The sequence below is a fragment of the Rhipicephalus sanguineus genome, chromosome 11 (assembly GCF_013339695.2).
Source record: "Rhipicephalus sanguineus isolate Rsan-2018 chromosome 11, BIME_Rsan_1.4, whole genome shotgun sequence".
Taxonomy (NCBI): domain Eukaryota; kingdom Metazoa; phylum Arthropoda; class Arachnida; order Ixodida; family Ixodidae; genus Rhipicephalus; species Rhipicephalus sanguineus.
In genome coordinates this window covers 96283998-96306711 of record NC_051186.1, presented here as the reverse complement: position 1 = coordinate 96306711, position 22714 = coordinate 96283998, and the positions used below count along the sequence as shown (strand labels likewise).

General features: G+C 45.5%; 1 protein-coding gene across 3 annotated transcripts; it reads left to right on the top strand.

Moving 5' to 3' along the window:
• Positions 1-2298: 2298 nt before the first annotated feature.
• Positions 2299-22714, top strand: LOC119375569 (uncharacterized). 3 transcript variants are annotated; one of them, XM_049420315.1, is made up of 5 exons: positions 2299-2377; positions 3505-3650; positions 4975-5267; positions 6932-7111; positions 22567-22714. In XM_049420315.1, exons 2-5 carry the CDS (start codon positions 3566-3568, stop codon positions 22651-22653), a joined length of 645 nt encoding a protein of 214 aa, XP_049276272.1. In that variant the 5' UTR covers positions 2299-2377; positions 3505-3565; the 3' UTR covers positions 22654-22714. The 3 variants fall into 3 exon arrangements, with proteins under 3 accessions (XP_049276272.1, XP_049276273.1, XP_037501704.1); XM_049420316.1 differs by lacking the exons at positions 3505-3650; positions 4975-5267; positions 6932-7111 and adding exons at positions 19116-19249; positions 20567-20859 and having other exon boundaries at positions 2318-2377; positions 22387-22714; XM_037645776.2 differs by lacking the exons at positions 2299-2377; positions 3505-3650; positions 4975-5267; positions 6932-7111 and adding exons at positions 17870-17972; positions 19116-19249; positions 20567-20859 and having other exon boundaries at positions 22387-22714.

Here is a 22714-nt window from a genome sequence, read left to right as displayed (position 1 = left end):
TTTTGTCGCTGTCCGCCATAGCTGCGACAGACACCGGCGGCGGCGCTTCGAAGATATCCATAGGCGTATGTACCAGGGGGGGGAGGGCAAGGGAAGCGCTAGCCCCCCCCCCCCCCCAATGAGAACTGTTAGGGAGGCGGAACCCCCCACTTTGGACAGTGGTCATTGTCGGCTGCAGACAGGGAGACTAACAAGTCAGGCAAAATTTTACTTGAACACAGCAATAACGTAAATATTAGGGGTGTGCGATATTCGAAAGGTTCGAATATTCGTCGAATATTACATTCGAAATATTCGTATTCAATTCGAAAATTGTGTATTTGAAATGTTTCGAATATTCGATAACTTCGAATATTCGAAAAATTCGAATATGCGATTCGATTATCATGCATAATATAACTCGTCTTCCACATCTGCTGCGTTCGTATCGCTAAAAACGTTTCAGAGAGGAGCGATAAACATCCTAAGTACACGAAGGCACGATATCTGCCTTCGGCGAGCGCCCCAATACGTATGATATATTGCTGGTGCATCTCCGACGTGCAGCGCTGTTGGCGATCATGTAACCGTACATTTTCAATATTATGCGGCCGTAACGTGCCGCACTACCACTCGTTCACTATGCGGGACGACTTCTGAAGAAAGACAGTGACCCACGTGACTGGTGGCGGACTGTTCAGATATCCCAGTCTGGCAAAGCTTTGCCCCATGTACGTACCTCCCTATACCAGCCACTTCTGTTCCAAGCGAGCGTGCTTTTTCAGTGGCAGGGGGGGGTTTACTCTGTTACAAGGGAGCGCCTGCTGCCTGATCATGTGGAGCAACTCATATTTCTTCATGATAACATGTATTCATTACTTTCATTGTGCCGTCACATTTGCTTGTGTTGTGATGTGCATTGTGCTAGCCTGGACATTGTGTTCTGGAGATAGCACTGTATGTTGTGTTGCAAGTTAGGCTGTGAATGTTCTTTTTTTCTTCAAATATCTACGTGTTAATTAAAATATTGCTACTGTGGAGGCATTTTTCATTTGATATTCGATATTCGATTCGATATTCGTATTCGATTCGTACTCGAAAAATTTCATATTCGCACACCCCTAATATATATCTATCTATATATATATATATATATATATATATATATATATATATATATATATATATATATATATATATATATATATATATATATATATATATATATATATATATATATACAGCGGACAGATTGAGCGACGCCAGCCCCGCCACTCGCGAACGAGTTGGTACGCCACTGAAGATATCGCCACCAAAGTTTTGAGCTCATGACAGCCCACATTTTGGAACGTTTGTATGTCCTAGAATAGAAATATCTATTCCACTTGCAGCGTCGCGTCGAAAAGAAGATTGAAGAAAATAAAGACACAATGCGAGCGCTTCCTCAGGAATGATGTACCTGCCGCAGCGGCCGCATTTCGATGTAAACAAAATGCTAGAGACCCGTCTGTTTATTTTGAAGTATACTTTATAGAACACCAGGAAGACAAAATTTACGCAGTCCTCATCTACGACGTCTCTCATAATGACGTAGTGGTTTTAGGGCATCAAACCCAAGATATCAATATTATCCTAATGACTGAAGGTGTACAGTTAAAACGTACAAATATTTGGAAAAACACAACAACGCGTAAAAAATTAAAGAAAGCGGCGAGATGCTAAAGGCACAAAGAACCAAAGAAACCAAGAAGCGTGCTGTCATTGTCGGTTCAATGGTAAGCTACCCTATCAAATCGAAATCTGTTCACTAATAAGAATTGAAATTGTCCGACGTGTTACAGACAGTCCGTCATTACGGGCTTCGCTAGGGCGGACGGATACAATTAGGTTCTCGCCGGAAGTGGCACTACGCGCTGATCGTAGTGCAACGGGCGCAAACAAGCGTGAAGGTCGCTTATTTTTACATTTTTGATGCCGGCACGAGCCATCAAGAAACAACTCTACATGTTGTGACGGTCTACGGTCGCGAAACATATCGCAACAAGCGCAGGCATGTGTAAACCCTCAATTAGTCCAGGATGCGCGTCCAAAGACCGGATTGCCGATATCTTCGCCGCGGAGCGTGTTGGGCAGTTTCATTTTTGTGCAAGTTATTTTTTGACATCATGTGTGCAACGCAAGCAATTATTGTTGATTTGGACCACAGATATCAGAAGTTCAGCGTTCAGAATCGCGTGTACGTCGCAGTAGGGGTACACACACATATATATATATATATATATATATATATATATATATATATATATATATATATATGTATATATATATATATATACGTGCATGCAAGCTGCATAGGGCACACATTGTGAGAAGCCCCGGCTAAACAGTCAAAGCCAATGTGAGTAACGTTATTCTTGTTATACATCAGTCGAAGTGTCAGCCATCGAAAAAGTCAATTTCGCATATACTGGAGAAATGAAATTCTGTCCATGATATTCTCAATTAGATACAGCGGATAATGTCTAAGAATTCTAAAATTTGTCGTCCCTCGTGAGTGTTCGTCTGTCTGGTCAGCCGCCTTGCGGTGGTGACGCCAAGCATCGAGATTTACCGGAATTTCCTGTCCTAACCTATTATTACGCAAACAATTCCTTCGAATAAGCGCCCAGTGTTGCTCATGTTTCTCGGTATGCCTGCAACGAGTAAAACGTTTGCGTCGTATTTTAAATTATTGATGTTTTGTTTTATAAAAGATCTGGATGTCTACGACATGAATGATTTGATATAGCATCAGCAGAGAAGAAAGAGAGTAGGTGATTTCACTGATACCGCTGCGTTTTCCAATAGAAGGTACTGAATAATATGGGTATTTTAGGTTCGCCCAAAGTATGCCGATGACCGGCCTTTAAAGATAAAAGCACCTAACTGAAGCCTTTTAATTATTTTATTGGTGCTTCGAGTGCTGAAAAATGAGTCCTGTCATGCGTACACCTAGTATCACTATTTAAAGTGCATCACTTTAATGTATCGTGTAACACTTGGCGCCAGCAGTTAAACAAACAATCTTGAACCGTAAGTCATCCTTACGTTCACTGTGCACATGACCAGAACCTCTACGCCATGAACCTGTTGTCAGTGCAGCGTATCGATAAGTTGCTGTTCTTTGATGATCCGAAACGAACTACACTATAATATAATTATGCTACTAATGTTATATAAATTGATGACTGTGAAATCGTACCGACTTGTGCTCTGTTGCTTCGTCTTCATGTGCAGCCTGCCACGGAAGATTGTGCAAAATCACATTATAGGGAAGCAGACACTTTTGCTATGGTGCCCTGAGCGTATACGCCAAATGATTGTATTTGCATTTTCGATCATACAGGTTGTTTTATCACCTTTAATAGACTTCTAATCGAAAATGACGCTTCTCCGAGAAGGCAACGGCATAACATTACGTATCACATTTATGATTGCCATCCTGTAGAGAATAGACGCAGTAATGCTTGCCATATTTTATTTCAGCACATATTTTATTTCAGCACGAGCAGAGCGACGCCGCGTATGCGCAACTTCTCAGATCGACATGGCAACCGTACCAATTGCCCTGGTTTTGTTCGCGACGTATCAGCTCGGAAGCACTGCTAATGACTTTCACAAGGTTATGGCAGGTAAGCTGTATTATCTTTAGAGCTTGGTAAACACTATCATGTCTCTATATTTATCTAGACATTGGACCAGTCTTTGATGATACATTAAAAAGCCTACTTCGGGTATTCTTCATGAATGAAAATACGCACAAGATTTGGTGGAAGAAGCGGTCCGCAATAAGTGTACACTGAATATTTTTAAGTAATCACCACTTTCCCATTTGGTCGCGTTCTTGAAACGGCACCGGGCTCGTGACACCATATAGTCTGGGTAAGGGCAAGTCACCCTCACTGGGGTTCGTCAACATCAGTCGCCATGAGTAGCCAGCTATGCTATATCGGCACTCGCAGGCCCGGTAAGTCGCCAGTGTCAATCTCGCCTCATGCTCCGCTCGTCATGTCTGCAGCGAAGCCGGGGTAAAGAGCTGTGGTTTATTGTTATGTTTGCTTTACCCTTAAGTGCCGTCATTAGCGTTGTGAGTACAAGCGCAAGCCTTTATTTTGAGCAGCTGAGCATGGCATAAAACGAGTTAATGTGTATATTCCTCAGGAAACCGGCTGCAGACTTGAAGTTGCAAAGCATGTCTCCTTAGCGTCGGTCACATCTAGTAGGACTCCTGTAGTACCGGGAATAACAATCTTCGTCATTGCAGCACTATTACGCCTTCAATTTACTATCGCATCGCATTTGCTGCGGTGAATTAGCGGCAGCTATGCTTGCGCTGTTTGGTGAAACCGCTGAGCGGCAAATTCGTATAATACTTCTTAAGGAGCTTTAGTGTAACGCTGAGGCATTTAATCACCTTCAAAATATAGCCCTTGTGGCTAAAACTCTAAAACTAGTTGCATTCTTGAGGCTCTCTTTAAGGCTCAATTCAAAACACGAGTAGGTATGTCAATACAACTAAACAATTTTCTCATTTCCCGAACTTCTGTATAACTGGGTGTACCTGCTGTAATACACGTACTGCAAATTAGTCAGCACTTTTTATGGTGCGGTATAGATGATTGTTCCTAAAGAATGGCTTTCGGCACTTGCGGGGGGGGGGGGGGGGGGGGGTAGGATCAACTATAATATATGGATGTATGTGCATGCCTTTGTACGTGTGCGTGCAAATACGCACATGAAAAATTGAAACAAAGTCTGGGCAGGGCGAGGGGTTGAGCCACAAACCCTGCCCTGGCTACGACAGTGGGGAAAGCAAACAGAAATAGCAGTTTGGGGAGCGCCTGCCGCTATCCGTAGCGGATGGTGGGAATCTCTCTAAAAGAACCATATTTTTCTTAATTAGACAGCCCTTAGCCCTGTCTTCAATACAACTCTTGCTGCTTCATTTTTTAACAGCCCGCTGTTATCACACGCCGGACATCGACTGGAGCGAAAACATCAACGCCTACTTACGGAAGATTCCAGAAAATATCAGTGCAGGCGATTTGGGCGAAAGCTGGTTCATGACGTTCTCGCTGGAAAACCCGAAACTTGCAGGCTTCGGAAACATGTGGGTCTACAAACCGCCGTACATCTTTTGTGTTGGCAACCGCACTGTCATCGAAGCCGTCGTGTTCGCCGAAGATCCACTGCGAATCAATGTGGATTGGAAGAGCTGCACTGGCAGCAGCGGGACATTCGGATCAACAGTAGGTCACTTTCACTATCGAGTTCAACAATTGAAATGGTGTTCACAAAACAAGAAACGGAACGAAGTTTAGACATATACCAGCACAGTTTTAAATTATACATCGTGAACGTTAAATGAGCGACCTAGACATCAGAACGTACCTGTAATTTTGAATCAATAATTATTATGCCTAAGGACAGACTTTCCAAAAAAAAAAAAACTATGGAAAGGAATCATTCGAAGCCGCAGAGCGACCAGAGAACTGTGAGGATATCATGATTAAACCGTTGTGGTAGCTGAAGTTGTCTACACATATTTGCACACATCGGATCGTGAATTCCGCATACAGATGATATCAACAAGCTCATAATTAACACTGGTACCCGATATATATTTCTTCAAAACGCCGTCAATTAATGAAAGAAACGGCGTGGTGTGCGCTTTCTAGCAAGTGGTAACCGACGCCTGTGCTCATGCATACACTACCACACTGCGCTTCAGCAACACGGGAGCCAGAGGTTCGTAGCTTGAGCCGCAAACGCGTGCGCCCCGCTAGCCTCTGTCTCACTCCACCAAGGCACAACATTCGCCCGTCGAAATCGTGTCCTTTCTTCAACGTATATTGCAGCAGTTTTGTTAGTCGGTGCTCTCGCAATCGAAGTAGTCGAAGAAGTCGGTGCTCTCGCAATCGAAGAACGCGATGGAGAAATCCCGTGTGCATTTCGAAGCTGCACTACTGGTATGAGCCAGCGCACGCTAACACGAAGCGAAAAGCAAAGAACGTAACTGTGTCTAGGGTGCCTCGGCGACGCCAGTGCGGCCAGTGTCCCTCGCTTGTATCGAGACACTTTAACCCTGACCTCCGATATCGCGTGCCATCTCGGTGTAAGCGATAGTAAGCGTCGATCATGACGCATTACTTCTTTTCACCTCTCACAGACGGCGGCACCGCCTCGCTCCGCCCCGCTTACCTACACCGCCAACAGAGAGCACCTTGAAAGAGGGAATGTGTGATATGATATAAGGGACGTTCGTGAAGTGTCCAGCACCTACCAAGGTAGCTTTGTCGGTTTAGTGCAGGACGCTTACCGTGGTGGCTGCAAGGTTATGGGTTCACGAGAACGGATAACTGGGCTAGTTTGTGGGAACTCATGTTCCCACAAACTTCGCTTGTGTCCGTGTCTCTTTGCGCTACCTGCCTTAACATGAGTTATGGGTTCGATTCCCAGCGGTGGATCACTTTCTTGGCTTTTTTTTTTCTTTCTCACCCTTTGGCGTCCATTTTACGTCATATCTGCAATGGATACACTTGGTGGACCCCGGCATAATACACTTTCGTGTTAAAATATAATTCATTTTTTACTGGACAAAAGCATGATCGTTGCCGGCGATGTGATAAACAATATTCTCATTTTCACCGAAATTAAAAGTAATTTTTCTGGGTGTGTAGGCAGTTCCCCCCCCCCTTTAACGTCGCCGATAAATAACAATTTTTATGGTATTGCTGCGTACTTGCGGCCCATCACTTCTGCCAAATAATATTTGATCTAATTTTCTGTGAAATTGAAGCTTAAATGGAAGAGTTATAGTCCGGCTAACCACGCAGAGGACAAATGGAGCCGATAAATATCAGTGAATTGATTGATTGATTTATCTCTTCCCTACATTTCTTACCCTTCAAAGGTCTCTGCCAGCCAGCTGCGGCTCTACTTCTTGGTTGTATCATACTCCGACGGTTCTCACCAAATTCGGCTTCGCAACATCAAACCCGACAACCTTGAGGACCCGAAGCTCTTCGTGACCGGAACGAGCCGCGGGATGAGTGCTTTCGTGGAGGCAATCGGCGTGGTGGGAATGCCCCACCTCCAGCTCGGCTGGAACAGGTACCTCCGTGACCACGTGCCGTCTCTCATAGACGAAAAGATGGCCTCTTCTTACAACGAGGTGTAGAAGCTGTAACATCACATTGAGATGTAAAAATGAATAAAGCGAAGTTACATCATCGATACAACCCTCCAATATTACGGAAGTGATTTCTCAGAAGTCCTGCGAAACATCTTTTTTTGGAACATGGAAAAGCGTTGGTTCACTGTTCTCTCTGGAACGCCAGCGCTTGATCATTGTTCTCTATTGTGTGTTGTGTTGCTGTGTACTGCCCAAGACGTGATATGTTCCAACTTGGCCGCCTTTCGAATATATTGCATCGTGATTTTTCTGATGTCTTCAGATGGCCGTTTAATAAAACATCCTGGATGAACACGGGACAGAGGATGCTCACTTATCTCTAAAATTGGTGGTAGGCCTCAATACGGCATATAACGCCGAGGAAAGAGCAGAGCACACCACTGGCAGAGCCAAAGGGGGGGGGGGGGTTGGTGAACTGCACCCTCCCTCGGAAAAAACTTACACCATCTCCCGCTAAAGAGGACCATGAGGCTATGCGAAGCTGGAGCACTTGCGCTATCGTGTTCCGTTGGCGTTCGCTAGGCATGCGACCGACCTCGTGTAATGGAACGCGAAGAGGAACACTACGCCCGTCCTGTCTTACCTCTTGCCTGGCCGTTAATTCTGACAGGGCGTGCGGGGGATGTCGACAGGCGCGCGCGAGAGAGAGGTAGCTTAGGAGAGGAGAGAGACAGAGGGGGAGCGGACGCGCATGCGCTGGCCCTCATCGCGGCGCTGCGCAGGAGAGAATTTCGGCATGTCGAGTCCGCATTTCAGAGGAGCCAACCAAGTCAAGCGCTGGACTGAACGCGCTCAGAGCTCTACCATTTGAAGGAGAGGAGGCTAGAGGAGAAGGGCAGCGTATGCGCCGTGAGAGCAGAAGCGAGAACGCAGGAGAAGGGCAAGCGGGTGCTGCCAGAAAAGTGGAGAGAGTAACGCGCAGCTGTTGGAGAGAGGGAAGGAGGAGAGTCGCGCATGCGTAGTGTGAGTACGGACTACTACGCCGCGTGCGGATTACCACGCCGCGTTACACACCCCCGAGCAAGAGATACTTCGGATCTAAAAGTTGCTGGCTCCGCCCTTGAACACACAACGCGAAGTGAGGACTAAAATAGAAGGGTAATCCAAGGACTGCATTTGTAGGTAGGAAACACACCCACACACACGCACGTACACACACGTACACACACACGCACACAGACACACGCGCACACACAACCGCACACGCACGTACACACGCACAGACACACGCGCACGCGCGCACCCTGATTGCGAAAATTTACGTCAGCGATAAGCACAAATTTGCGGCTTAATATAGCATTCCCAGGCGTGTAGCTACACACCGCATGTTGCGCTGTGTAGCTAACACGAAGACACGAAGACGTATCCTTTACAGGAGAATACTTGGCATTTGAAACCTATTTTGAGGCGGAATTTAACAAATGTCTCTTAATTAATGGAAATCAATCCTCATTATTTCTATGTATTAAATTAATTTATATCAAGGTATTTTATTCTGAAGCAGCTTTCACAATTGTACACTTGTTTTTGGCCATAGTTTGACAACTTGATTTACCGTGACGACGACATAATACGCTGACAAGCCGAGATGATAAGGTGGTTCGCCCCCTAAAATCCAAGTTAGAGCGGGAATTGAACCCCAGCCCTCTGCGTGGCCATCGCGTATTATAGGAGAGAGCCAAGCCGATGCTTGAAACTCGACTATGATTGGGAGTTTCAAGCCCTATACTGGCGTCATGCGGGCAAGGAATCAAATTAACATATGTAATATAGCGCGGTATAAGAGAAAACAAACCCAGGTGTCTTGACGGTGCGAATTTTATAACGAGTGGGTGACTGAATGTTACCCGCACATTACATAGGGCTCAGCCATAATCCTTCATCGTCATCGACCACAGCATCGACAGACTTCACATAAGTCCTTGCAGATGTGTAGCGTGTACCTTGCTTCTTCGCAGGATGATGACCATTGACGTAGTGGTTACACCTCTTTTTCGCAGATATTTAATTATTTATGGCGTAGTGGGTACCCTGCAACTGTAGCTAAGTAGCCGCGCCAAGAGAGTTTACAACGGGGTGAACGCCTAGAAAGGCAGCAGCTACTCCAGCTTTGGCAGTAACTGTGCTACGGGCTTCGCGCAGGCTAGTGTTTGTTGTCTGCTTCTTCTTCTTGTTTTTTTTTGTCGCTGTCCGCCATAGCTGCGACAGAAACCGGCGGCGGCGCTTCGAAGTCGGCGCTTCGGGGGGGGGGGGGGGGGGCAAGGGGGGCGCTAGCCCCCCCCCACTGTGAAATGTTAGGGGGGCGGAACCCCCCCACTTTGGACAGTGGTCATTGTCGGCTGCAGACTGGGAGACTAACAAGTCAGGCACAATTTTACTTGAACACAGCAATAACGTAAATATTAGGGGTGTGCGAATATTCGAAAGGTTGGAATATTCGTCGAATATTACATTCAAAATATTCGTATTTGATTCGAAAATCGTGTATTTGAAAAGTTTCGAATATTCGATAACTTCGAATATTCGAAAAATTCGAATATGCAATTCGATTATCATGCATAAAATAACTCGTCTTCCACATCTGCTGCGTTCGTATCGCTAAAAACGTACACGGAGGCAATATATCTGCCTTCGACGAGCGCCCCAATACGTATGATTTATTGCTGGTGCATCTCCGAGGTGCAGCGCTGTTGGCGATCATGTAACAGTACATTTTCAATATTATGCGGCCGTAACGTGCCGCACTAACACTCGTTCACTATGCGGGACCACTTCTGAAGAAAGACAGTGACCCACGTGACTGGTGGCGGACTGTTCAGATATCCCAGTCTGGCAAAGCTTTGCCCCATGTACCTCCCTATACCAGCCACTTCAGTTCCAAGCGAGCGTGCATTTTCAGTGGCAGAGGGGGGCGGGGGTTGTCTCTGTTACAAGGGAGCGCCTGCTGCCTGATCATGTGGAGCAACTCATATTTCTTCATGATAACATGTATTTATTACTTTCATTGTGCCATGATATTTGCTTGTGTTGTGATGTGCATTGTGCTAGCCTGGATATTGTGTTCTGGAGATAGCAATGTATGTTGTGTTGCAAGTTAGGATGTTAATGTTTTTTTTTTTCTTCGAATATTTACGTGTTAATTAAAATATTGCTACTGTGGAGGCATTTTTCATTTGATATTCGATATTCGATTTGATATTCGAAGGTGGATATTCGTATTCGATTCGTATTCGAAAAATTTGATATTCGCACACCCCTAGTAAATATGCTATAAAATTTGTCCTCCAATTCAGCTGTGACGACTGTCCTCCGTGCGTCATGACCACGCACTGTAGGCTCTCTGCGGTGCGGGCAGCCTAGTCCACGCTTTCACGTCCTGCGTTCGCGCATTGCAGAGGAGGCTATCGCTCAGCTAGGGCTCTATAACATTGCAGCAATCTGTCAATCTGTCATGATTTTATTTTTTTCTGCGTGGCCTGAAATTTACGTAATCGGCGACTCAAATACTGGCGGGAACCAGTGAACGTTTTATAGCTCGATCAAACGCCCTCTTTTTTTCAGGAAATTTGGTTTCTTTCTTTGAAAACGAATAGCATCGCCGCTGCTCCATGTCCAAGCTGCTTTGAGTTGATGAGTGTGCTGATGTGTCGTGTATTTTAATTGTGCCTAGCCAGGGGAGCCAAAAAAGATTCGCACTTTAGTCTCCGATTAACCTGTTTCACCTCGCTTAACAAATGGTAGCCTGCAGCGGTCGCTGCGGCTTTTACCAAGGCTGTGGAGTCGAGCACATTGAGAAGCCCAGCTTTCAAGTTTGACCCGTATCTTGATCTACGTCGCCAGGAAGATGATCAGCGTCCACGCTTTTCTGGACTAAGAAGGCTGCCCACCTGCAAATGATTGTGTCTGTTCCTAATAATGGTTATTTCTCTCTAACTCTTTGTCAGCAACGATGAATTCACAGAGAGTTCTACACGCGCAAAAACAGCTCAACATCGTTACACTACAACTGAAAGCAGGGTGTCGGAACGGAACGAAAACCGAAAACGAAAAACGAAAAAAACGATATTTTGGACCGGAACGAAAACGTAACCGAAACTTTATCTATTATTTCGTTCCGGAGTGAAAACGAAATTTTTTCAATCGTTTTTCGGTTCACGAGAAAGCTTCGCAATCCGGAGCAAATGAGCTCGTGCACTGTGAGCATATCTCAGGGTACGGTATTAGCGCGTACCTCAGGCAGGAATTCCAAAGCAAATATATGTTGAATTTGTGCGAAAAACGAAAACAGTGGCAACCAGAGATGTTTATATTGACGCAAGTGGATTTTTGCGCGCCTGTCACGCAGGCCAGCGTAGAGAGGGCACTGTCGGGCGCTGAAGTTTGTTACAGCGAAAGCTGTTATGAGATCACAACAGCTGATTTTGGCGCCATAGTTGTCCACCGCCGCTGGTGTCCGTGACCGCTATCGCATGATATAGTAAAATAAATGAGAAACAAATTTCTACGATCGGATGGCATTTCAACCCGCGCCCTCTGCGTGGCAGTCGGGTCTTCCACCACAGTGCCACGCTAGTGCTTCTATGCTTGCGAGGAGCGCTTGACAAGCATGAGAGCTGACGAGCAGTGCGGCCCACTGTTCCATATTCGATGCAAAGGCACAAGGTGCCCGAGCGGTGCACTGTTCCAACTAATACCAGCAGATCTAGAGGGTCTTATTCCCCATTAACCAAATCTTATTTTTCTCCATATTCACAACCGCTCCAGACGCGTGGGAAAACTGCTTAGTCTTCTTGCATACTACTTTTGTCAGCATAAAAATACGCTACGTCGTCATTTTAGCATTAACACATTTAAGCATAAACAATATTAAAACACCACCATTCGTTCAAGCATGCTGACCATGCAAATACTATAGGTAGCGGGAGAACTGCCCCTATGGGAACACTCACAGCGGCAAGAGAGTGCTAGCAACTCTCTTTACGAGAGTAAACGCTTGTCCCATATTTCACTCCCTTTTCAGGAGTGCTGGGAACTCTCTGCTGCACAGAGTAGGCACGCTCTCTCGACAGAGTTCTGGTACTCTGGCTGAACGAGAGTGAACAAGCTCCCTCGCCAGAATAAAGTCACGCTTTTGAAATGGAGTGCATAGAGTCTCGGCTGGAATTGCGCTACTCCCTCGCAGAGTTTTACAAAGTTGGTTGGGCTAGAGTGCATGAACGCCCTCCAAGGGTAGAATCACTCTTGCTGCTAGGACTAACGTTTAAAAAAAGGAGAAAAAAAAGAAATCCTTCGTACGTTTTCTACGATGTAACAGTGAAGCTGGCTGAAATGCCTCAAGCTTATCTCACACATACACAGAACTCACATCCGCACACTCATTCATACACAACACAGCAACACTAAAAGTATGCTCTACTGGCGCTGGACACAACCATACACCCAGTAACCGGTATATATATCCATGATGTCTTGCCCCCTTTCCAGTGCCAGTGGCAACAGCTCTGCTGTGCGTATTTACACAGCAAATATACACGGAACACGTGTAAATATCTAATGTTCTATTGGGATACTGTTGGCACATCGACCTTTTACTATAAAACAGCTTAATATTCAACACTTCACTCGTAAATTCCAAATATCAGCTGGGACTCTATGATGTCGGCTCAATGCCGTACAGCCGCTCATGCCCAAGTCTGAGAGTTGTAGTCACGCGCTTACAAATACACTTGCGGCGATCTTTTACGAGGGATGGTTGATGGATACTTTACGACGTTACGATCTGGCGTCCGATCGGACATGCGGTGCCGCGGCAGGCGCGGCACGTACGCCAGAAAAGCAACGCCGGGCAACATCACCACAATGCAAGCGCATCTCTGGCGATTCTCGCACTTTCGCTCAACCTCGGTTGCATTTTATTGCATTCAAAGCTTTCGACGATAAAATGCGCATTCTTCAACCTTCGTCAGCCACTTGCGCCGAGATCGGTCGCACTCAATATGACCCGTACGACTCCCAGCGAAGGTGGGCCTAGCGCACCTGCCGAGTCCGTGTCTATATGCTGTCGGCGCTTCTGTGTTTAAGGATACGCAATTCCGACGTGTAAAAATGAGTGTACAGTAGAGCTTTAGTATCGGTTAACCCATAGGCGTGCGCAGGGGGGGGGGGAGGCAAGGGGGCGAGAAGGGGGGGCGCAAAGTCAGCTCTATACATTGTAGGGGGGGCGAGAAGAGGGGCGCAAAGGCAGCCGCATACATTGACATAATAGGGAGGGGGGCGCTGCGACGAACCTTCGCCCCCCCCCCCCCCTGAAGGGGAATCCTGCGCACGCTTATGGGTTAACCTGAATGAACCATTTTTTCTTGCGTACGGTGTTCGTACAAGAAGCGATGGGCATCATTACGACGCCGCTTTCAGCAAACGCACCCCGGCAGCCACCGAAAGCCTCCGGGCGCACGCGCCGGCAGTTCGCAGACACAGACTTGTCAATTAGTATGCCTTGTTGAACTAACATGATGACATACTTTCTTGCACGTTAAATTTCGTGCTTGGCGATCGGTTATGTATGTAGTTGCACCTATCGATTCAAATGCAAATCAGTACACTGACACGGGCGCTGTGCGGGTGTATCGTCGACAGTGCGATAAAATACAGGTTATTGAATGTCATTCGTGGTCGTCAGCTGTTTTGTGTGTTATGAAGACGCGAATTTTATTTGAAAAGGAAGATCGCGTCTATCTTCAGTATGCGACCCGTAAAGATGAAGTCGAGCGGTGAGCTCTGTCTTGACTAGTCTTTTTACGGCAGGACTGCTGCGTTGGGGCGTGGCGTGGTGGTAGAGACCTCGGCTGAGAATTTGATGGTGGCAGGTTCGATTCCTTTTACGGCTCTTTTTTTTATTACAATAAAGCTTTAGTGTCTACCTTATTCCAGCGGAAATTAGTTTGTGTCGTAAACTAAGTTGGCGATGCGTTAGAAGTTGCCGGTGTTCGAGGCTTCGAAGCATGCCTCTGTTGGCGTTTCAGAAACCAAAGATTTACGATCACAAACACTTTCTTTTATTATTACTGGAAGCTATCCTATTAACTTGCACAACAAAGTGACATCTGTGGCGTCTACGCTCGGAGGATTATGGTTAAGAGACAGTTATATCGCTGTGCGGCGTCGGCCAGAAGCTCGCGCTAGTTTGTACTCCGTCTGCTTAGGAGGGAGTTCCCAACCCGGTTCACGCTACGTAGGGGCGGGAGTTCCGTGGATTGGGAACTCTATCTGAGTAGCAGAGATTTCGCGGTCTCTTTTACTCTGCCTTCAAGGAAAGAGCAAGTTCCGCGGCTAACTCTTCACTACTCCCCCACGGCGTTAAAGAACTCTGGCGAGAGTAATACAGTCGCTCTACCCTCGCAGTACTCCCTCTACATCTGTGAGTGAATTAGTAGGGTGGTTGTACTGCACGGGATATGTAACCAAGCTACTATCCCTCGAACTTGGTAACCTGTTTTGCGTCTTAATGCATCTGATGACATCAGCTTTATGGGGCGTTCATTCTTAACTAAATAAAACTATCAAGATGCCTTTCTTACGTGGAGGAATTACATTGATGGACTTGAACTGCCCGGCCATTCCCGGAGTGCCAATGGACTAAGCTTTTTTCATTCCGAGGAATTGAAAAGAATGGAATTGCGGCAAGTTCTAATTCCCCGCAATGAAATTGAAATGGAATGGAGGCGCCCATTCCGCCACACTGCTTCCCACAAACTGCAATGTGCTCAGCCTTAATTTTTTATCATCATCAGTCACATCGCAAAGTGCACATAATGCCTTACAGATGTGTAGCGTATACCGCGAGACTCAGAAGAATGACAAAAATGGCATAATGGGAACTTCTCTACTTCAGAAGAATTGGGATGATTTATGGCGTAGTGGGTACCTTGCATGTGTGCTTGTATTATTGCCCCAAGAGACTCTACAATGGGATCTCAAAGTCCGCTCTTCCAGCTTTCGTTGTGACTGTGCTGCGTGTGTCGCGCAGGCCTGGCGATCTCTTTATCAGAACAGCGGTCTCGCACATCAGAGAGTATACTCAATGACGTGCTGCTTCTGAGATCGTGCTCACTCCCTTGACACAAAGCATTGAGCCCACTAAAAAATTCGTATTTGTCTTTTGAGAAAATAAATACTATTTGAAATTAATACTTGTTTGTGCTAGCTGGTAGAAATTCGTGGTACAGTTACAAATCCAACGTTCGTTATGATTACCTTAACTTAAAATTTTTCCATAAGAAAACCGTTACAAAACGTTACGGAACATTTTTTTTTCGTTCCGTTACAGAAACGGAACGGAACTTTTTGCGGTGGAACGAAACTAAAACTGAAACGAAAAACATTTCGTTCTGACACCCTGACAGAACGTATCTATTATACACATATAAATCCATCTCGCCCGCTGCTATACGTAGCCGCTGCCAATGTGATTGGCCGGCAGCCTTCTTGAGTTGCGTTCAGAAAGAGACACTGTGGCTGTTCCGAAACAAAAAAAAATATTGTTCAGCACAATAATGCGCTGATATTGTGCAGACTTCATTCTAACACAGCGAGTTTTCGCATACTCGCGACGTCGCCTAACAAGGAGGCCATCTTATGGCACACGGAAAATTTTTGACGAATAGCAAAGAACCAATGACCAATGAAAGTGGTTTATTATTATCATTATTTTTTTTACGCAGTCATGTATAAGTGGTAATTACGCAGTCGATGACTTGCGCGTCATTTCTTGCGTCTTGTTACGCGCAGGTGCTGTGAGCGTGACCCAGAAAATTTCGACCAGTCATTAACAGCTAACGACCTATACGGAACGAGATAATGCGGTTTAACGCTATAATCACCCACATTTTTTCAAAGAAAATTTGAGCTTACAAAGTCTGCGTAGGCTATATACTTGGAGGGGCCGGAGGGGAGGACTAAAGGGCCACTTCACCGCTTTCCCGTCCACCCCCCACCCAAGCTGGGAAGAATGGGAGGGCAAGGAACGACACCTATTATATAAATTAGTAGTCATTTATAATCTTGTAGCTGTACACAACCAGCTCAGTGTGGATTCCATAAATATTAATCGACTGAACTTGGTCTTCTTTATTAGAAAGACTTTATTTAGAGGGCTCTATAAAAGTAAAGAAATTGGCACTCGTACTATCTTGAAGACTTCTGCGAGGTACGTTGTTTTGTCAGCGACATATTTTGTTTATTACGTGAGAATTTAAGGTACTACAGTCATCGCAGATTCTTCATACTCATCGTATTTACAGCGCCAAATTGAGACACTGAATTTTGCAGATGGAATGCTCAGATTGAGTACAGGTTAAATGCCGCTGTACTTTTTAAACTTCACGGTAATATTTCCAAAATGTCATTAAACACCGCCGTGTTGTCGCAGTATAGGACAGCCCAACCTGCACAATCTGTTTGTGCAGATTCTTCCTTGATTGAAAACAATGTTTTGAAAAGCAAAGCATCTAATAATCTCAAAAAATCACGTCGAATTCAGAGAAAATGTAGTTACTTCTCCCTCCCACTCTCTCTCTCTCTCTCTCTCTCTCTCTCTCTCTCTCTCTATATATATATATATATATATATATATATATATATATATATATATATATATATATATATATATATATACAGCGGACAGAGTGAGCGACGCCAGCCCCCCCACTCGCGAACGAGTTGGTACGCCACTGAAGATATCGCCACCAAAGTTTTGAGCTCATGACAGCCCACATTTTGGAACGTTTGTATGTGCTAGAGTAGACATATCTATTACACTGGCAGCGTCGCGTCGAAAAGCAGATAGAAGAAAATTAAGACACAATGCGAGCGCTTCCTCAGGAATGATGTACCTGCCGCAGCGGCCGCAATTCGATGTAAACGAAATGCTAGAGACCCGTCTGTTTATTTTGAAGTATACTTTATAGAACACCAGGAAGACGAAATTTAAGCAGTCCTCATCTACGACGTCTCTCATAATGACGTAGTGGTTTTAGGGCATCAAACCCAAGATATCAATATTATCCTAATGACTGAAGGTGTACAGTTACAACCTACAAATATTTGGAAAAGCACAACAACGCGTAAAAAATTAAACAAAGCGGCGAAATGCTAAAGGCGCAAAGAACCAAAGAAACCAACAAGCGTGCCGTCATTGTCGGTTCAATGGCAAGCTACCCGGTCAAATCGAAATCTGTTCACTAATAAGAATTGAAATTTCCCGACGTGTTACAGACAGTCCGTCATTACGGGCTTCGCTAGGGCGGACGGATACAATTAGGTTCTCGCCGGAAGTGGCACTACGCGCTGATCGTAGTGCAACGGGCGCAAACAAGTGTGAAAGTCGCTTATTTTTATATTTTTGATGCCGGCACGAGCCATCAAGAAACAACTCTACATGTTGTGACGGGCTACGGTCGCGAGACATATCGCAACAAGCGCAGGCATGTGTAACCCTCCATTAGTCCAGGATGCGCGTGCAAAGACCGGATTGCCGATATCTTCGCCGCGGAGCGTGTTGGGCAGTTTCATTTTTGTGGGAGTTATTTTTGACATCATGTGTGCAACGCAAGCAATTATTGTTGATTTGGACCATAGATATCACAAGTTCAGCGTTCAGAATCGCGTGTAGGTCGCAGTAGGGGTACATATATATATACGTGCATGCAAGCTGCATAGGGCACACATTGTGAGAAGCCCCGGCTAAACAGTCAAAGCCAATGTGAGTAACGTTATTCTTGTTATACATCAGTCGAAGTGTCAGCCATCGAAAAAGTCAATTTCGCATATACTGGAGAAATGAAATTCTGTCCATGACATTCTCAATCAGATACAGCGGATAAAGTCAGACGTTCGATTAATTCAAGAGAATTCTAAAATTTGTCATCCCTCGTGAGTGTTCGTTTGTCTGGTCAGCCGCCTTGCGGTGCTGACGCCAAGCATCGAGATTTACCGGAATTTCCTGTCCTAACCTATTATTACGCAAACAATTCCTTCGAATAAGCGCCCAGTGTTGCTCATGCTTCTCGGTATGCCTGCAACGAGTAAAACGTTTGCGTCGTATTTTAAATTATTGATGTTTTGTTTTATAAAAGATCTGGATGTCTACGACATGAATGATTTGATATAGCATCAGCAGAGAAGAAAGAGAGTAGGTGATTTCACTGATACCGCTGCGTTTTCCAATCGAAGGTACTGAATAATATGGGTATTTTAGGTTCGCCCAAAGTATGCCGATGACCGGCCTTTAAAGATTAAAGCACCTAACTGAAGCCTTTTAATTATTTTACTGGTGCTTCGAGTGCTCAAAAATGAGTCCTTTCATACGTACACCTAGTTTCACTATTTAAAGTGCATCACTTTAATGTATCGTGTAACACTTTGCGCCAGCAGTTAAACAAAATCTTGAACCGTAAGTCAGCCTTGCGTTCACTGTGCACATGACCAGAACCTCTACGCCATAAACCTGTTGTCAGTGCAGCGTATCGATAAGTTGCTGTTCTTTGATGATCCGAAACGAACTACACTATATTATTATTAAGCTACTAATGTTATATAAATTGATGACTGTGAAATCGTACCGACCTGTGCTCAGTTGCTTCGTCTTCATGTGCAGCCTGCCACGAAAGATTGTGCAAAATCGCACCATAGAGAAGGAGACACTTTTGCTATGGTGCCCCGAGCGTATACGCCAAATGATTGTATTTGCATTTTCGATCGTACAGGTTGTTTTATCACCTTTAGTAGACTTGTAATCGAAAATGACGCTTCTCCGAGAAGGCAACGGCATAACATTACGTATCACATTTATGATTGCCATCCTGTAGAGAATAGACGCAGTAATGCTTGCCATATTTTATTTCAGTACATACCGAGCAGAGCGACGCCGCGTATGCGCAACTTCTGAGATCGACATGGCAACCCTACCAATTGCCCTGGTTTTGTTCGCGGCGTATCAGCTTGGAAGCACTGCTAATGACTTTCACAAGGTTACGGCAGGTAAGCTGTATTATCTTAAGAACTTGGTAAACACTATCATGTGTCTATATTTATCTAGACATTGGACCAGCCTTTGATGATACATTAAAAATCCTACTTCGGGTATTCTTGACGAATGAAAATCCGCACAAGATTTGGTGGAAGAAGCGGTCCGCAATAAGTGTACACTGAATATTTTTAAGTAATCACCGCTTTCCCATTTGGTCGCGTTCTTGAAACGGCACCGGGCTCGTGACACCTTATAGTCTGGGTAAGGGCAAGTCACCCTCACGGGGGCTCGTCAACATCAGTCGCCATTAGTAGCTAGCTATGCTACATCGGCACTCGCAGGCCCGGTAAGTCGCCAGTGTCAATCTCGCCTCATGCTCCGCTCGTCATGTCTGCAGCGAAGCCGGGGTAAAGAGCTGTGGTTTATTCTTAAGTTTGCTTTACCCTTAAGTGCAGTCATTAGCGTTGTGAGTACAAGCGCAAGCCTTTATTTTGAGCAGCTGAGCATGGCATAAAACGAGTTATTGTGTATATTTCTCAGGAACCCGGCTGCAGACTTGAAGTTGCAAAGCATGTCTCCTTAGCGTCGGTCACATCTAGTAGGACTCATGTAGTACCGGGAATAACAATCTTCGTCATTGCAGCACTATTACGCCTTCAATTTACTATCGCATCGCATTTGCTGCGGTGAATTAGCGGCAGCTATGCTTGCGCTGTTTAGTGAAACCGCTGACCTGCGAATTCGTATAATACTTCTTAAGGAGCTTTAGTGTAACGCTGAGGTGTTTAATCACTTTCAAAACATAGCCCTTGCGGCTAAAGCTCTAAAACTAGTTGCATTCTTGACGCTCTCTTTAAGGCTCAATTCAAAACACGAGTAGGTATGTCAATACAACTTAACAATTTTCTCATTTTCCGAACTTCTCTATAACTGTGTGAACCTGCTGTAATAGACGTACTGCAAATTAGTCAGCACTTTCTATGGTGCGGTATAGATGATTGTTCTTCAAGAATGGCTTTCGGCACTTGCGGGGGGGGGGGGGGTAGGATTAACTATATTATATGGATGTATGTGCATGCCTTTGTACGTGTGCGTGTAAATACACACATGAAAAATTGAAACAAGTTCTGGGCAGGGCGAGGGGTTGAGCCCCCAACCCTGCCCTGGCTACGACAGTGGGGAAAGCAAGCAGAAATAGCAGTTTGGGGATTGTCTGCCCCTATCCGTAGCGCATGGTACGAATCTCTCTAAGATAACTATATTTTTCTTAATTAGACAGTCCTCAGCCCTGTCTTCAATACAACGCTTGCTGCTTCATTTTTTAACAGCCCGCTGTTATCACACGCCGGACATTGACTGGAGCGAAAACATCAACGCCTACCTACGGAAGATTCCAGAAAATATCAGGGCAGGCGATTTGGGCGAAAGCTGGATCATGACGTTCTCGTTGGAAAACCCGAAACTGGCAGGCCTCGGAAACATGTGGGTCTACAAACCTCCGTACATCTTTTGTGCTGCCAACCGCACTGTCATCGAAGCCGTCGTGTTCGCCGCAGATCCACTGCGAATCAGTCTGGATTGGAAGACCTGCACTGGCAGCAGCGGGACATTCGGATCAACAGTAGGTCACATTCACTATCGAGTTCAACAATTGAAATGGTGTTCACAAAACAAGCAACGGAACGGGGTTTAGATATATACCAGCACAGTTTTAAATTATACATCGTGAACGTTAAATGAGCGACCTAGACATCAGAACGTACGTGTATTTTTGAATCAATAATTATTGTGCCTAAGGACAGACTTTCGAAAAAAAAATATGAAAAGAAATAATTCGAAGCCGCAGAGCGCCCAAAGAACTGTGAGGATGCCATGATTAAACCGTTGTGGTAGCTGAAGTTGTGTACACGTATTTGGACACAGCGGATCGTGAATTCCGCGTACAGATGACATCAACAAGCTCATAATCAACACTGGTGCCCGATATGTATTTCTTCAAAACGTCGTCAATTAAGGAGAGAAACGGCATAGTGTGCGCTTTCTAGCAAATGGTAACCGACGCTTGTGCTCATGCATACACTACCACATGCGCTTCAGCAACACGGGAACCAGAGGTTCTTAGCTTGAGCCGCAAACGCGTGCGTCCCGCTAGCCTCTGTCTCGCTCCACCAAGGCACAACATTCGCCCGTCGAAATCGTGTCCTTTCTTCAACGTGTATTGCAACAGTTTTGTTAGTCGGCGCTCTCGCAATCGAAGTAGTCGGCGGTGGAGGAATCCCGTGTGCATTTGGAAGCTGCACTACTGCTATGAGCCAGCGCACGCTAACACGAAGCGAAAAGCAAAGAACGTAACTGAGTCTAGGGTGCCTCGGCGACGCAAGTACGGCCAGTGTCCCTCGCTGGTATCGAGACACTTTAACCCTGACCTCCGATATCGCGTGCAATCTCGGAGTAAGCGCTAGTAAGCGTCGATCATGACGCATTACTTCTTTTCGCCTCTCACAGAGGGCGGCACCGCCTCGCTCCGCCCCGCTTACCTACACCGCCAACAGAGAGCATCTTGAGAGAGGGAATGTGTGATATAATATAAGGGACGTTCGTGAAGTGTCCAGCACCTGCCGAGGTAGCTTTGTCGGTTTAGTGTAGGGCGCTTACCGTGGTGGCTGCAAGGTTATGGGTTCAATTCCCAGCGGTGGATCATTTTCTTGGCTTTATTTTCTTTCTCCCCCTTTGGCGTCCATTTTACGTCATATCCGCAACGGATATACGTGGTGGACCCCGGCGTACTACACTTTCGTGTTAAAATATAATTCATTTTTACTGGACAAAAGCATGCTCGTTACCGCCGATGTGACAATCTTCTCATTTTCACCGAAATTAAAAGGAATTTTTCTGAGTGTGTAGACAGTCCCCCCCCCCCCCCCCGCTTTAACTTTGCCGCCGATAAATACCAATATGTATGGTATTGCTGCGCACTTGCGGCCCATCACTTCTGCCAAATAATATTTGTCCTAATTTTCTGGTGAAATTGAAGCTGAAATAGGAGCGTCATATTCCGGCTAGCCACGCAGTGGACAAATGGAGCCGATAAATATCAATGAATCGATTGATTGATTTATCTCTTCTCTACATTTCTTACCCTTCAAAGGTCTCTGCCAGCCAGCTGCGGCTCTACTTCTTGGTTGTATCAAACTCCGACGGTTCTCACCAAATTCGGCTTCGCAACATCAAACCCGACAACCTTGAGGACCCGAAGCTGTTCGTGACCGGAACGAGCCGCGGAATGAGTGCTTTCGTGGAGGCAATCGGCGTGGTGGGAATGCCCCACCTCGAGCTCGGCTGGAACAGGTACCTCCGTGACGACGTGCCGTCTCTCATAGACGAAAAGATGGCCTCTTCTTACAACGAGGTGTAGAAGCTGTAACATCACATTGAGATGTAAAAACGAATAAAGCGAAGTTACATCATCGATACAA